The sequence below is a fragment of the Leguminivora glycinivorella genome, chromosome 9 (genome assembly GCF_023078275.1).
Source record: "Leguminivora glycinivorella isolate SPB_JAAS2020 chromosome 9, LegGlyc_1.1, whole genome shotgun sequence".
Taxonomy (NCBI): domain Eukaryota; kingdom Metazoa; phylum Arthropoda; class Insecta; order Lepidoptera; family Tortricidae; genus Leguminivora; species Leguminivora glycinivorella.
In genome coordinates this window covers 24,340,692-24,359,062 of record NC_062979.1, presented here as the reverse complement: position 1 = coordinate 24,359,062, position 18,371 = coordinate 24,340,692, and the positions used below count along the sequence as shown (strand labels likewise).

Below are 18,371 nucleotides of genomic sequence, written 5' to 3'. Positions count from 1 at the left end.
CGCCGCTGGCTCTGTCGCGCCAATACGCAAGCGCGATAGAGATAGATATCTACTAGCGCTTCGTTTCGTGAGCGTTTCGTGAGCGATTGTGCCATTCGGCTAGCCACCCTGAAGGGTTGGAGGAGCGTCGTCGGCCTTTAAGATGGGTGTACGCTCTTATATTGAATGTTTGAAGGTCGTATTGAACAAATGATCCCCATAACTCATATCCGAAAGGACCTCCGCAAATAAGTCACATGTTACCTTCAAGATATCGCCACTTTCACATAACTAAATTAAAGTAATTACTGTAATAAACTTACTAGATTGCAGTAACTGCAACTCCAGGCTACATTCCAATGTGTAGGTAACTAATGAGGTACATTTTTTTAGTCTAGACATGATTAGTCAATATTTGATATTAATGTTTGTGGTAAATATATGATAGATAGATAACACTCAATATAATCAATCATCGTCAGTCATTAACATTATAATATTTGGGTCGTATCAACAAGGTGTGATGTAAATGTTAGCATACAACAGATTTACATTCGAGTTCACAATATATGTATTCACAACTTTACTTACTAAGTGTAAATACCTATATATGTTTTTAGTACACCAACTGGTAAAGGCTCTCTTGATTCTTCGAAAACGGATGAGACAGCTTCATTTTATCCACAAAATTAGTGCAAAGTTATATCACACAAAAATTAACTTGAGGTCCTGATATGCCTGTTAGAATTGGCGTTATTTCAATCATATGTATATCAATGGCCTTAGCGTCTATTTCAGACGATTTATGGTGCAATGTCCGAGAGACATCGCTTTTGATGACTAAAGAGACCTATGCGAGAGCGACACATTTTGCCACACATCTGACAAGGGAAGCTTGCAACCGATTGCGACGTTTCGGTATGGTGTCTTCTTTCCCTTTTGTCAGCAAATGCCGCAAACCAGGCCCCGTAGCCGAATGGCATTTCTCCGACGCCAAACGAAAGCGATACGCCGCTGGCTCTGTCGCGCCAATACGCAAGCGCGATAGAGATAGATATCTACTAGCGCTTCGTTTCGTGAGCGTTTCGTGAGCGATTGTGCCATTCGGCTAGCCACCCTGGTCTCATCGACGAACTTGCGACCATCTCCAACGCACTTTCGCGTTATATGTTTATTAAATTGATGCTGGATTTGATTTATTTTGATGTTTTGCTGTTTGTATTTTCCTCGTGCTGGTATGGTGAGAAATGTTGGAATTCGTACGGTGGAAACATTTGTTTAACCTGCGTGCCTTGAAACCCTTGCAACGCTCAAAATTCCACTTTTCGAAGCACTCCTTACGCTCGTGGTTCAAACCCCTACTCTGATCAATGTGCCAAAATAGCTTTTTTTTAAAATATATTTATTCATATAGGCCTAATTACAAGTTCTTCTGAATAGTTCATTACATATATATCAGAGCAATTTATTGTTGTAATTATTGTTCATAATGATATTGAGTCTATGATATAGTCATATAAAAATAATCGTTAAACAAAAAATATATGATTAGGTATTAGGTATATAAAAATACTCGTCTAGAATATTTCTAGGAAAAATCCAATGTCAAAAAAATACAATATTAATTTCATCAACAGTAATAAAAACATAAAAAAAAAACATTTCAAATAACAATTAATCCCACGCATTGGCACGTTGACTTGTAAAGAGATTTGTGAACTCTATCAGAGTACGTATTAGTAGAGAATATCTGAGTTGCATCAAATACGACCCGTAAAATACTGTCTAAGAAAAAAAAAAATAGCTCAGTATGGTTCGTAAACAGGAAAAATGCTCGTTTAGATTAGGTACTTTTGGTTAATGTTCGGTTAGATGGCGCTAATATTTATATTTTATACACATCCGATTTAAATTATGTGGGTCTAATTGTTATATCTAAGGTTCTAAATGTTTTCGTCTTATGTCGAGAGATGGCATTTCAATATACACAAAATCTTAACAATTATCCCCAAATAAAATATCCTCAAGAATCATTGTTACCTACATAATCATTTAGGTACAATCATTGGTACCTAATAGTCTGTAACATTATTAAGAAATATAAACACTTACTTGCACACATAATTTAAAGACACAAACAGGTCGAACGCAATAAAAGGTAATAATGTTACTTTATCGCGTTCGACCTGTTTGTGTCTTTAAAAAAAAAACGGAATCCTAAGATCGCGTGATGTCAGTGAAAACATCACATCATTCCAGGATGCTCAATATTTTGCGACCGGTCCAAAGCAGATGGAACCGCGCTGTTTGCTTCACAGCATTCAGACCAGTTTGCTATTGAGTCTATTGTTGACGACCGGCCTAGTGGGTTATGACCCTGCCTGTTAAGCCGAATCAATGGTCCTGGGTTCGAACCCCGGTAAAGGTTATAAAATAAATAATAAATAAATATTATAGGACATTATTACACCGATTGAGTGAATCCCACGGTAAGCTCAAGAAAGCTTGTATTGTGGGTTCTCAGACAACGATATACATAATATATAAATACTTAATATACATAGAAAACATCCATGACTCAGGTACAAATATCTGTGCTCATCACACAAATAAATGCCCTTACCGGGATTCGAACCCAGGACCGATCACTTAATAATACCGCAGTGAAAGTATATGACAAGACAAGAGCATCAACTGAGTACATGTTGAATAATTTTTCAATTTTTAACATTATAAATATCTAAATTGGGCTGATACCTCTTCATTAACAACCGACTAGGTATATAAATAGAACATTGTAGTTAAGCTTATAAAAAGTCAATCAAAAATAACTGAAGCACGCTTCGATGCTCATAGACCGACCTCGCGGAGCGATCCGCCAGACCAATTTGTATGAAATGCCTTCGCGGGCACTAAGTCAGCCATTTTATCAAAGCTGTCCACCCCACTTTTTTTGGATTTGAAAATGTTTATGTGGTTTCCACTTCCACTCACAATCGCGAGCTCTTTCAATCCTAATAGGAGAAAAAAGTGTCCCACGGTTATTTTCCCATTTCGTTACCATTATTTCATACCTACATTTTGTATGGCGGTAACGGAATGGAAGGTATAAAAATTTTATGGAAATCTTGGGACTTTTTTTTCCTCCTAGAGCGATAGAGATAGATATCTACGAGCGTTTCGTTTCGTGACCGTTAGTGCATTCGGTTACGCACGCAGTAATAGGGTAGTTTTACGATACCGAAACTAATGACTGACCATCAAATCAGTGAGTACGAGTACCAATACAACATGTGTGATGTTTCCCAACGTGTTGTAAAATTGTTCGCATTGTTAAAGGATGTCGGTCCGATACAATGAAATATCAATTCCATTGTGTGAGATGTAACCTTGATAGAGAATGGCTATTGACCGTTGGTGGAGAAATTTTCATCGTGTTTAAAAGACCTATTTTTTTATACCACGTCGGTGGCAAACAGGTATACGGCTCGCCTGATGGAAAGCGGTCACCGTAACCTATGGACGGCTGCAACTCAAGGGATCACATGCGCGTTGCATTAGAAACTTGTACTCTCCTTTTTGAAGAACCCCATACTGTAGTTCATCGGGAATACCTCGACAGGGAGCTCATTCCACAGCCGGAGCGTTCGTGGGAGGAAATTGCTCTGAAACCGCATTGATTAGCTTTATCTAAAAATCGAAATAAGAGTATATATTAGTAGTGTGACTAATTTGATTTGTTTCCATGGTTACGTAGCTTTATCTATTTTACCCTGCCTTACGCTTTAGGTACTTATGTTTTACCCCTGTGGGGGGTTAAGAATTTCCCTCCCGTGACCTGACCTGCAGGCGTAGCACAATGGCGTGATTTATCACATCGCATTGATACTTTCCTATCGCACATACGAATAGTGTGAAAAGGACGGCTTGATGTGATAAAATTTATCACGTTAGTATGCTAGGCCTGCTGCAGATACTGTTGTACTTGCCTGATGGGAACATCAGCAGCGTGGAAGACGTATGTGTGCAACAGGCTACCTTCACCCGGCCTGAGTCATCACCTGCAGAACAGTTGCACTGGTGCACATCAACTGCCAGAAAGATGTAAGTTTTTTGCAGCAGGCCGACCTATAAGCGGCCAGAGCCGCACATATCTCTCGTGCTCTGAACCAGCCTGTCGTCACCTGCAGAAGATAGTTGCAGGCAGGGGCCCCTCTAGCACAACTTGCCTTGTCGAGTCAATAATTGAAGTCGCGCTTGATGTATGGACTCGCGCGCGAGAAGTCAAGTTGTGCTAAAGGGCAGACCCTTTGTACGGTACATCAGCTGCCGAAATAAGTAAGTTGTGTGCAACACGTCACCTTCAAAAAGACAGTTGGACTTACCTGTAGGGTACATCAGCCAGCTGTCAGGAAGATGTAGGTAGTATGCAGTTGGCCGACCTGTATCGCCGCCAGAGCCGCACATATTAGCACTCGCACTCTGAACCAGTCTGAGTCGTCACCTGCAGAAGACGCACTCACCTGTAGGGTACATCAGCAGCCAGGAAGATGTATGTAGTATGCAGTAGGCCAACTTGTATGGCCGCCAGTGCGGCACATATCAACACTCGCGCTCTGAACCAGCCCCCAAGCCGAGACAGCAAGTCATCACAGTCCACTCTATCCGACGCTGACTTCTCTTGCTTCATTGCACTGGATTTACGTTAATATATTACAAAAGTCCGTTTGTCACTAAGAAGGAAAAATTGTCAACTTTTCACTGCATAGGCCGCAAAAGTTTTAAAAAAACTATGAGCTATATTTGCATTATTTACAATTCAGTTATTTCTATTATCCTTAGAAAAAGATTCCAATTCCCGAATAATTTTAACACAACTATAACTTGGTTACTTTTGAATGTTTTCATGAGAATCTTATTGTTCTGTATCGCGTAAAATTTAATTAGTTTTTTTCCACTTTAAAGATCTCATATTAAGTTCAAATCCCGATTGTTTTAAATTATTTTTATAAAACACTGTAGTTCCGAATTAGAAATCACAAGCGGCGAAAAAATCCGCAGTTCCGAACCGATCTATAGATCTAAGTAGCGGGAATGCTCGCGGGGTGCGCGCGCGCCGACAACTGCGACCACTGGCCTTTCCTCGCCGCCGATTAGGCCACTTTTATTTGTCAACTATGACCGCTACCTACTCTGCCTAGTGTACTAACACTACTAATACTTGGTGATCGGGTCTTATTGCTTTGCGACAAGGTATGGTTGCCGAACAGTTGATTGAACGATCAGGGGCCCATTTCTCGAAGCTACTAGTTACAATTTACAAGTGGTAGTCAATGTCTAATGTGACAAGTTGGAAAGAGACTTCCGCTTGTAACTTGTAACTTTCAGTTTTAAGAAATGGGCCCCTGTCCTTTCTCATGTGATCAAAATACTTGAGATTTTACACGTCTATTAGTTAGGGACCAAAGCACATGTTCATCTTGTAAAGAATTTAAAAATCTACTTAAAAACAAATTAAATTATTTTCATAGAAAATATCCGTGATCATGATGCATGCAACTGCGTCGAAATATCGGGAGCTCGACAAAAATCAAAAAGGTAATCACGGTCTATATCCCGGTCAATATAAGTATAATGAAAATATCCGTGAATCATTCAAAACTCTTATTTTAATTTGTGTTTTTTTTAGTAGGAACACTACTATTTTAATTATAATTTAAAAAAAAAATGACCAATGCCTCCAAGTGTCAAATGCTGGATTCTGAAACCACTTGTCCACTGGTCACGGTGGCAAGGGTCGAAATTTTCTAGTGTATGACACAATTACCGAGGGCTTATGGCGCCCCCTGCCATCTCTGAGGTAGAACCGGAGCACTGGACACTAGGAGGCCTTTCATTTTCTTTGTATATGACATTTATTTCACTTTGTGAAGAATTCTTGAAGAATGATAAATTGATAATGAAAAGGTATTTTATCCATCACTTCTGGTTGTACGATGACGTCAATGGCATACATTTTTGTAGCCCTATTCGCTATTGTACATAATTAGTGCTGCCCTCACTTTATGTTTATTTTTAAGTCTTGTGAAGTCAAATTAGTTCCAACGGTCGCGCCGCCGTTTTAATGATGGTCATGGCCATAAAATTACCTGAATTTGTAACAGCCGGCGGCCCTACGTCTCGCGTGGTGCTAATAGTTCAGTGTATGGTTAGAATAGAACTGTTAGAAGGAGCTAACTACAATAGCTTACTATCTTAACTTATACCTTAGAAAAATATTTTATCGACAAAAATCAAAACTGTCAATATCAAAATGACCACATAAATAAATATTACTTATTTTCTCCTCAATTAAAATAAAGAATACGTTTAGCGGGTATTTACATTTTTATTTTATAATTGTTTTCATTTACAATCAATGTTTTATCCACGTTCGTCGGTATTAATGGTTGTCGTCTAGATGAACATATCCACTTTAAACAGCTAAATAAAATAAATAAATAAATAAAATAAATAACTAAAATAAATAAATAAATAAATAAAATAAATAACTTAAATAAATAAAATAAATACCTAAAATAAATACCTAAAATAAATAAATTAATAAAATTAATAAAATTAATACAATTAATAAAACAAATAAAATAAACAAAATAAATAAAATAAATACAGCAGCAGCCCTACAGGGTCTCTTAGCAGACCAAATATAATGTACCACCTGTATAACCTATGAAAGCAATAAACATACTGATTACTGAAATAAAATAGGTAAATGAATAAAATAAATAAATATTCTTTCAACGTCCACAGTGGTCAACTTGAAATCTCTTACTGAACTTGAAAAGCCTTTTACTGAACATAAATGTCTGTCAAGGATGTGATTACTGTCAAGAGGGCGCTGTTATTCTCACGTATGGGATGACAGTGTTCAGTATAGTATGAAGAAAATAGTTGTAATTAAATCCGCAACATGGCGCATAGTCATATATTTCTGCGTGCGTAGCCGAATGCCCAAACGCTCACGAAACGCTCACGAAACGAAACGCTCGTAGATATCTATCTCTATCGCTTTTGCGTATTGGCGTGACAGAGCCAGACTACCTTTCGCGGCGTTTCGTTTTCGTTTCGCAGAAATGCCATTTGGCTACGCGGCCTGTGGCCCGTTTCTCGAAAGGTACAAGCCTTGTATTACAAGTGTGTTTCCATGACAACCCATACGATTTGACAGTTCGCGCACTTATGTAATACAAGGCTTGTACCTTTCGAGAAACGGGCCCCTGGTCAGGGCTCTGGGGTTTACCACAATAGCTTAGTAAACTAGCGTATGATACTGCCCGATTTTTCACCTTTGGTACTGACCGCTAGCATAGAGGAATAAGTACCGGAAGAGTTGTACTCCATACATATACATCAGTAAATGCAAGTTATTTGTAGTGACATCTAGCGTCATCCACGCGTCAACTAGCTTAAATGATCAGGGTGGCTAGCCGAATGGCACAATCGCTCACGAAACGCTCACGAAACGAAGCGCTAGTAGATATCTATCTCTATCACGCTTGCGTATTGGCGCGACAGAGCCAGCGGCGTATCGCTTTCGTTTGGCGTCGGAGAAATGCCATTCGGCTACGGGGCCAGTACTGCTACTTGTCAATAGGACGTAATAGTTACGCAATAACGTTCCAATCCATCTGAAATTGTCATTGAAATGAAAGACTTTTGTTTTTCATACAAGGTCTAAAACTTAATGACAATTTCATGTGGATTGGAACGTTATTGCGTAACTACGTCCAATAGATGTCGCGACGAACAAAAAGTCTAATGCTCAACAATTTTTAGCTAATATTACAATAGTATTAATCAATACTCTGTTTTCAATTCCTTCTGCTTGTAATATAAGTTGTAAACTGTTTTAATATTACATCTTTGGCAGACGCAACCCTGTTAGCACCCAGTGTCGAGTAGTGGTACTGATAATTTACGCTATTCGACGCGTGATTGACGCGTGAATACGCTAGATGTCACTAAAAATAACTTGCATTTACTGATGCAAGAGCATAGATTTATTTATATATTATTGAGTTGTTAGGCCAAAAAGTGTGTCCACATGAGAGGGTAAAGTTATAGGGCAGGTATATAATATGTATATATGTATAGTATATGTAAGTATATTTATGTAAATTTGTAAGTAGGTATACTCGTATTATGTAGTTTTATTTTTGTAAACGTTTGTATGATGTGATATGTATGTAACCATTTAGGTTTATTAAGTAGATATTCAATTTCTCGACTTGTTATATTTCTTGCACCTATTAGCTCTTATTGATCTCTGTTTGGCCCAAAGGTTAGCTGGTAGAGAATGCCTTTTGGTATTAAGTTCGCCTTTTGTACATTTTTTTTTACTGTGCAATAAAGTTTAAATAAATAAATAAATAAATAAAGTTGGGGCTGGTGTCCCTCTCGCACTTATTGCCACTGTCAAAATTATTTTAATGACGTCATCACTGTCATTATTTGGGGATACCAGTCAATATTCAAAGTTACTATCAAATCTACTAATACCGAATTAAAGGTTTTTTTTAATTGCGCAAATCATTGGTTTTATGGCTTCATAATAATGACTTACCAATTCATTACAAAGTATTAATATCCTTGCCTCGATATAATACAAAAATAATTTAAGAAGTTTATAAACTTAGTTATCATACAGGTAAAAATACTACTACTATAGTAATCTCTTTAACACTGGTCACACGTGCGAAAGGGACACCAGCCCCAACTTTGACCCTCTTATGTGGACACACTTTTACTAGTCTGATAAGAACGCCTTTCTGCGCCGGTGATAAAGTTCAATTTAGTATGGCAAAAAAGTGTGAGCTCAGTCCCTATTGAAGGTCCATGTGCAAGAGTTACAACTCTTCCCATACCTTATTCATCTATGCCGCTAGAAAGCTCAGCCGTAGCCTTGGTTGTGCAACTTGTTCAAGTTTGTATTGTCAAGTATATATATTGCCCACAGAACACCCCACTAGAAGCCAAATGCAAGCGATATTGTTCGAGACGCAAATCACCAATCCTTGCGGGGTGAGGCGGGCGCGCACGGTGCTGCCATTGGTCGTTTCAAATAATGGCGCGCCTTTATGATTAGCAGTAGGGATGGGAATGGGACATGTCTATTATAGACAATGGTACCGGTACCAGTACTGTGGTGAATTTGTTTTGCAACAAATTATAATATTATAATTAAATTATAATAAGGCCTAGTTACCCTTCGGGTTGGAAGGTCAGATGGCAGTCGCTTTCATAAAACTAGTGCCTACGCCAAATCTTGGTAGTAGTTTCCAAAGCGGACCCCAGGCTCCCATGAGCCGTGGCGAATGCCGATTCCGGGATAACGCAAGGAGGATGATAATTGTGATAGCATCTCAATAAAAATCATTCTAGTAACTAATAACTAAACTGTGCATTTTTACTTACGTTTACTAAGTTAAATAACCAACTAAATATTCTAAACTAATCAATGAACTAATACCACTACAGACTCTACAGATTCTAGATAATTATTCACTATTACAAATCTGCTTTCTTTTATATTTCATAAAATGGTACCACATGGTACGAACGGCAGTACGAAGTTCCCGCAACAGACATAAACTAACATGGCCCCATGCCTAGTCGTTTACGTGAAAGGGATAGCATATCACATTGTTAACTCGGTAAAGAGGGATGAACGCGCCTCGGCGCCGCTCAGCACAACCATATTGACCAGTATAAATGAACTCCGCGGACAATAAACAATATTCAACAAAATAATTAATTTGACTTAACTGTGGAATGTTGTTCCATCTTTTTTACATGTAGAAGTGTTAGAAGACTTGCCACACCACTTTATGCTGTAAGAGACCATTGTTTGCAACCAAAATTGATTATTTAAGATTTTTTCCCGAGCGGACACGGACACTGTTAGCGGGTCGTATACTTGGGCGCTACTGATCGGTGTCGCACGCGTTCAAACTTTTATAAACCTGATTTGTCGTATGCTTGGTGACTGCGAGTCGCCCTGTAAGGGCCATCTTGTTGTATTGATCTGTGACATTGCCGAACCAAATTGTTGATAATTGTATTTACTGAGTACAAACACTTACTGAGTACCTAGCCAATGTCACAACCGCTTACGCTAATATCTTTCTCTCTCTCTGTTGCACCCATTTAAAAAAGCGATAATGATATTGGAAACTAATCCCAAGATTTGGCGTAGGCACTAGTTATAGATCCTTATTATGGTTCACTATTATCTGGCAGAAACTTTTTACGCATTTTTTTGATTCGTATAATAGTTCTTGGCAGAAGTAACGTTTGGCAGAAACACCTTACGTAGAATTATGCTTTGGTATAAATCATTTCGCAGATTTTTGTAATACCGAATCGTTTGTTGTCATAATGTTCAATTCAATTGCTCATGAGCATAATAGTTTTCTAGTCGAACAATACTTTTGCACATCATTTTTGTGCATAATATTTAGGCGGCATAAAGTGGCAATTTGCTATTTGATAGCGAGTTGGATGTGTTGGGGATGCAAGATACCTAACACTCCTCCTCGCTTCGCTCGTCGTCGTACCTAACGGTGACTCTGGGGCAGTTTTTCTTTTTTGATAGCATGTAATAATACTGCTAATGTAATATTATGCTATAAGATTATTATGGTACATACAATTATGCTAAATCAAAGTCGACCAAAGTAATGTTCTGTAAAACAATATTCTGCCAAATGTGTCTTATGCGTAGCAGTAATAATGCCAACTAAGTTTTTTGCAAAATTATACTGTGTGTTTCGGACTAAAATTATTCTGCCAGATGAGGGTAACCCCCTTATTATAAAATACAATTGTTCACAATTTGCAACTACAGACTAAGAATAAGTCTGTCCCCATTGTAACCAATTGTTGAAATGATTTTAACCAAACACATCGATTAAGAAATCTCGGTGTTATGACAACACTTCACACGAGCATATTATTTCAAACGATACAATAGATGTACTTTCTGCAAAGAGAAGGGATTAATTAATACATACTTAGAGAATTACTGCCAAAGTAAAATCTGTTCAGTGCATGGATTGCCATCTCTCGACACAGGATTTAAAACATTGAAACGACTTGACAATTTGGCCCATATCCATTACTTGATATCTACTTATTAAAATGTTATTTCATGTTTTTTAGGGTTCCGTAGTCAACTAGGAACCCTTATAGTTTCGCCATGTCTGTCTGTCCGTCGGTCCGTCCGTCCGTCCGTCCGTCCGTCCGCGGATAATCTCAGTAACCGTATGCACTAGAAAGCTGAAATTTGGTACCAATATGTATAATTATCAATCACGCCAACAAAGTGCAAAAATAAAAAATGGAAAAAAATGTTTTATTAGGGTACCCCCCCTACATGTAAAGTGGGGGCTGATATTTTTTTTCATTCCAACCCCAACGTGTGATATATTGTTGGATAGGTATTTAAAAATGAATAAGGGTTTACTAAGATCGTTTTTCGATAATATTAACACTTTCGAAACCGGGCTCTACGCGGCGCTACGACATTTTCGCTACATACGGGGAAACCCATGTAATCGGCTACGCTTCTACGAGCGGTGTACCCGACAGTCGGGTTCTTGGTAGCGAAAGTGTTAATATTTTCGGAAATAATCGCTCCTAAAGAAAAAAAAAGTGCGTCCCCCCCCTCTAACTTTTGAACCATATGTTTAAAAAATATGAAAAAAATCACAAAAGTAGAACTTTATAAAGACTTTCTTGGAAAATTATTTTGAACTTGATAGGTTCAGTAGTTTTTGAGAAAAATACGGAAAACTACGGAACCCTACACTGGTGGCCCGACACGCTCTTGGCCGGTTTTTTTTCTATATCAAGCTCTTTATTTACATGAACATATTTACATAATTAAGAAACTAAGAATAAACTTAAAAGCTAGCTAATGTCTAAAACAGGCCCTTGAGGCATTGTACCAAGGATACTAGCGACATTTCCTCGCTGTATCGCAATGCTGGTACGTTGTGTTATGCGAGGAAGTCGCCAGCTCTTCGGTCACCAGTTACCTCAACCAGATGCTTGGCGATTTCTGTGAAAATTGACAAAAATAACCTTTGTCCATTTTGTGACCACGACCGCTCTGTTAAGAGCAAAAGGAAAGAGAAGATTGTGTTATTTCAAGGTCATATCAAAACAAGAGCAAACAAGTGACGAATGAATAAATATGAATCGGACTCAGCATGGACAGTTGTGATATAAACACGCGACGGGATCACGTGAACTGACACACGTGTAAAAGATAAAGATAAAAGACATTTATTCATGACGCTCACAAACACGTACGTACATGTACACACAAGAATAGGACAAAAAACAGAGAACAGAACATTAAGTAAGTGCGCATCACGAAATGGACCCAACTCAGCATAATGCTAGCTGGAAGCCAGCGCTGGTCTTCCGTAGGGCCCATTCGGTGATGCCACGACAGATAACAAACACACAACAATAAAAAGAAAAAGAAAATGAAGAAAAGAGACAGAAAAAATAAAACTATTTACATAAAAAAACCAAGAATACACATAAATCACAAAAAACGGGAAAAAAAGGAAAACATAACAGAACACAAATTTTAATAAAACATTATCAACTACATTATATTGAACGCGACCACATCAGCTGTCAGCCCAGCCTGCCGCATCTAGCGCCACCCAGCCCGGTGGCAACAAACGTAACTAACGTGTTATTGGTGCAATTCGCAGCGAAAAAGGCTACAAAGCACAAGCAAATATAATTTGTTTTACTGATGTGGTCGCGTCATGTAACAAACATCCTTAAGACTATTATATCGGTGTATATGCGGTTGCGGTAATGTTACAGCCTCAAGTAAAATGGGCATTCCGCGACACAGAAAGCAGCGTGGTCTAACCTAAAAAACATACATAAATTAACAAGCTGGAGTGATATGGCAATGCAAATGGGACAAAAACGACTGGTACGGATATATTATATGTTTAGATCATATGCAACTAGTGTCATGACTCAAAGTTTCCTGCGTTCTTTGATGTTGAAGCATGAAATCTTTTAGTTTACATCTAAAACTATATACATTTTGCAGGTTCCTTATAGGCGGGGGAATGTTATTCCAGATCTTCGTACTGGCGTATCTGAACGAACCACGGAATGCTGATGAGGTGCTGTGAGGTGACACGTGTCAGACTTTATACATTACATGTCACATGTTATTCAGTCACTGATGCCTGAAAGCCATACCTGTTACCCATACTTATGTCATCATCCTCCTTGCGTTATCCCGGCATTTGCCACGGCTCATGGGAGCATGGGGTCCGCTTTGACAACTAATCCCAAGATTTGGCGTAGGCACTAGTTTTACAAAAGCGACTGCCATCTGACCTTCCAACCTGGAGGGTAACTAGGCCTTGTTGGAATTAGTCCGGTTTCCTCGCGATGTTTTCCTTCACCGAAAAGCGACTGGCAAAATATCAAATGACATTTCGCACATAATAAGTTTCGAAAAACTCATTGGTACGAGCCGGGCTTCGAACCCGCGACCTCCGGATCGAAAGTCGCACGCTCTCACCGCTAGGCCACCGGCGCTTCCTATACGTATGTACATTCAATACATTCATACAAATTCATAAACTAACACCCATTTTCCAATAAAGGTAAGCAAAGCACATGAAACTGCTGAAGTTTCATTGCTTAGCAATTAAGGGGTGGATAGAAAAATTGTGATATTGCAGTGACGAATTGCTAGCCCCGCCCACACCACAATTGAACTCATAACCCACAGTCGACTTTTACGACATACACGGGAGGAGAAGGGTGGTGAAATTTTTAAATTTACTTATACACGGTGTTTCCGGTATCACTCAAAACCTCAGACACCCCAACTGATTTTTATTTTTTTAAACTCATCTAGAGTATTCATCTTTTAATCTGATCGTTACTTTTTTTTTAATTGAATTTTTAATTTTCTGTACAGCTCTACTTGACTTTTAGCTCTACACTCAATAAAATAATTGCTAACTACCATCATAAACCATAAGACTATTTATTTGTGTACGTTACTGCAACGACATAAGGTTTACCAATAGACAGCTAAGATGTCACTGTAAAACACTTTAAAGCTTTGTCACAGTAAACTTCAAATTGGACAGGTAATCGCAGTAAGCAAATAAACTCAATATTCAAAATGACAAGGTTGTAATTAGGTAAGAGTTCAATTTGTTATGACTTATGATAAACATTAAGATTAAACTGACAAACAACGTCAAACTAGTAGCGGAAAAAATAATCGTCCAAGTAACCGGCCAGTATTAATACCCCTAAATACTGAAAAAAGGTAAACAACCTCTAGCAATGCGATATACACAATGTTGTATTACGAGTACAATAGAATGGGCACGTAAAAAATAATTAATAATACTAATTTAAATAAAAATATTACCCCCATCAAGATATAGCTCAATCGATTGTACTCTCGATTCTGAACAAAGTGTTTTCAGGTTTTTAGTGTTAAGTGAAACACGGTGTATGTAAGGTATCTACAGCGGGTCAATTTCGACTGGGAGTTAGAGTGTCCACCGGTTATATTTGGCACGCGTGTTTAGTGGATACATGTGGAACTCTACTTAATGGTGTAATAATGGAAAAAATGGATCAGTTACAAATGCCCTCCAGTCAGTATTTGCCCCGCTGTACCTTATAGCGCGGTACAAGTATTATACTTATAGTCGCACATGCCGTGACATGCATCATTTTGCATGACGAAGCATTACATTTGATTAGTCATAAAAAATACAAATAATTATAAATACAAATAGTTCACTGAGTGGTATCAGGTACATTATTTTCAAAAACAAAACGATTATGAAATGTGCAAGGACTAAATGGGAAAGAAAAAGTCAAGAAAAACTGGAACTTGTAAAGGATGATAGGTATGTAATGAAAACAGTGAATGATAACGACGCGACAGATAGATATGGAGCCCATTTCTCAAAACTGAAAGTTACAAGTTACAAGCGGAAGTCTCTTTCCAACTTGTCATATTAGACATTGACAACCACTTGTAAATTGTAACTTGTAGCTTCGAGAAATGGGCCCCTGCTGGTAGAGGAAGACTGAACCCAGTGAACGGCGCAAAGTCAAGCGACCGCTGAAATAAATAGTAATGATATGAAAAAACGCCAAAAATGCACTTTAGAATAGCAATGATGACTGCGTAATTGCGCACTCGGCGCGGACTATCAAAACGAAAATTGTGATGTCATTATTAAGCGATTACTCTGCTACACCATCATCGAGGAAATGTAACAGACTGACACTTTACCTATCGTTGGTAAAAATCACATAAAAGTAATAACTATTAACAATTATAATAAACTGTAATAGTATTTTTTCTACTCGTCGACTGTAATCTGTCAATTAGGACACCACAGACTAAACTATAAGTGCTAACTTTTCAGTGTTGGATACTCTATGGCAGTTCCGACTCAACTATAATAATCTCATTATAGTTGACTTTTAGTTAACTGTAATAATTTCAAAACTAGAACTTCATACAATTTCTATACCAATTTGCGATACCTGGCAAATTTGTCGGCATCTGAAACACATTTTTTTTTATCTGTCGCGTTATCGGCCAATCAGGGACGGTTATTACAAACAATTGGTTGCTAGGTAATAAAAATGGTACAAGAGTGAAAAGCTTAATTATATCACTACTGGATACAATACTTTTTCTATGAGTCATCATCTTAATCATCAATGGACGAAGAATATCATCATTCAGGTTAAATTTAATGTTAATAGTGTCGTTCACCGCTGTATCAACATCGAATTACCTGGCAACCAATTGTTTGTAATAACCGTCTCTGATTTGTCGATAACACGATAGATTAAAAAAAAATGTATTTCAGATGCAGAAAAATTTGCCAGGTTTCGCAAATTAGCATAGAAATTGTATGAAGTTTCATTTTTGAAATTTTTTCAGTTAACTAAAGTGAAGTGTAATGAAATATTACCTGTAGTTGACTAAATGTCAAAGACTGTTAGACACTGAAAAGTCAGCACTGTTTATAGTTTAGTTTGTGGTGTCCTAATTGACAGATTAAAGTCGACGAGTAGAAAAAAACAGTTTTGACTTAACCTCCTGGTGCCGTCGTACGAGTACATAAGGTTTGAATTTTTACAATAATAAAAGAAAGTTCTAAATTCAAAAGCACAAGCCAGGGATATACAGGAGGGTCAATTCTCCATACAAATTCTCTCGACTATTTCCTCCCTGGTTTTTGAAGATAGACCAACGATTTTTTTCAAAACAGATTATTATTTTTTTTATCTGTGTCGGACGGTTTTGATTTTTTTGAGATTATGACTTAAAAAAGGTGTGGTATTCAAAATTGGTGACAATTAGTCAAAAAAACTAAACGGTCCGACACAGATTATTTTATTGTTATTCAGATTCTCAAATTTCGTTACGATTGATTGAGTTTTGAAGGAGGAAATAGTCGAGAGCGGAACCTCGATTTTAAAGATTTTTTCGCAATATCTTTCAACTGAGTTGTTCCTAATGGACATTTTTTTTTCGATAAATCTAGTTAATAACACTAGTATATTTAACGAAAACTCCCGAATTGAAAAGGGGGGCTCCTTTCCGTTTTTGCATTTTCGCTCCTGTATCGTCTTAATCTACGCCTTTCGAAATTTTCTTAGCAATTTTCCATGTACGCACGTTTTAATCGTAAATTATAAATTAAGTTATGTAAAAAAATGTTACGTTTTGTGCATTAATAAAACATATGTGTCTGTCTGTGTGTGGTCTGCCTGTGACATCGTTGTTCTAGAACGGATGAACCGATTTAGATTTATTTGTTTGAAAGATGAATTAGTCGGAAGTGTTTGATGGAAATGTCAACTACGCACGTCGGCTTTTTTTATTGAAGTTTTGTGGTTGTTATTTCATTTAAATACGACTGATTACGAAGTTTGGCCGGTTACCCATACATATACACATGTGATTTTAATTCGTTTAAACATCGTGGCGCCATCTGTGAGACGGACGTGGCAGCGCCAAAGTTTCGATTCAGCATCTAGATCAGGCCCCGTAGCCGAATGGCATTTCTCCGACGCCAAACGAAAGCGATACGCCGCTGGCTCTGTCGCGCCAATACGCAAGCGCGATAGAGATAGATATCTACTAGCGCTTCGTTTCGTGAGCGTTTCGTGAGCGATTGTGCCATTCGGCTAGCCACCCTGAGAGTAATAGCAATAGGTATTATGTTTCACAGACCGAGAGAGGCAAGTAAATTCCAAACAATGCCAACAGATGGCGTTGTAATCGTTATGAATAATAGAATAGTTGTTTTTTCTATTGTTTTTATCCTTTATTTAAAAGCTTGTAGAAAGGAGAGAATCCCGTACCAGGCGGCATAAAGACGTACCTTCCTTCGTTTTTTACTTAGAATTTATTTCGATTAAGGTTTTATTGGTTCTTTCACGTTTTCAGCCCTCGCCAAAAGTTTCCAATATGAACCGTAATATCGTTAAAATAGAGTAGGAAAATATAAACATATACCTACTTTCTTTGTTTAAAGGAGTTTGATGTTTTGGGCAAGACTCCAAAGTTGGGATAACTCGAGCGATGAACTTGCACGTGCTGCATTTTGCTCCAAAAATACTCGAATTGGGGCATTTAAGTATTCCTTATTTTTAGAGCAAACAGGTTTGAGCAATTGTTGACAGGCTGGCTGGTTTGAATGTTATGACAAATATCATCTTATAAACCACATTGTCAGCGGATGCTGTTTTATAGATTAATTATTGTTTTATTTATTTAAACTTTATTGCACAACTAAAGAAACATGTACAAATGGCGGACTTAATGCCAAAAGGCATTCTCTACCAGTCAACCATTGGGTTAAACAGAGACATATATGTTGGCGCAGGAGAAATAATAGCTAACAGAGACAAATATAATCGTGACATCAAACATAAATTTACTAAACTCAGGTTGAATACTAATACTTATATAAATTTATATAAAGATGGACTAACTACTGATTTGTGTTTGTGTGTACATTAAGTATTTATTAAAGTATTTTCAGTATATCTAGTGTTTTCCAGTGAGTTCACAGGTTCACAGGTTCCTTTAACACTTATTTCGGCAGAAACCTTGAGCGTTATTCGTCTTGTCAAATTTAACGTTTCGTGTTGATTCTTCGTTGGTGTGGCTTTATCCCACTCTACTTAACGTGAATTTATTATGACAAGTAGAGTCAGATGGAGCCACATCAACGGAGAATCACCACGTCAGTTTTGTCATTGGCATTAGGGCCAAT

At 37.8% G+C, this 18,371-nt stretch overlaps 1 protein-coding gene across 1 annotated transcript in view; it reads right to left on the bottom strand.

Moving 5' to 3' along the window:
• LOC125229454 (organic cation transporter protein-like) overlaps positions 1-5,169 on the bottom strand; it is a 55,480-nt gene extending 50,311 nt beyond the window's left edge. The window contains exon 1 of the mRNA XM_048134297.1: positions 4,503-5,169. Coding sequence (XP_047990254.1) covers positions 4,503-4,669 — 167 coding nt within the window. The 5' untranslated portion in view covers positions 4,670-5,169. The remainder of the gene's footprint in view (positions 1-4,502) is intronic.
• Between the last annotated feature and the right edge of the window lie 13,202 nt (positions 5,170-18,371).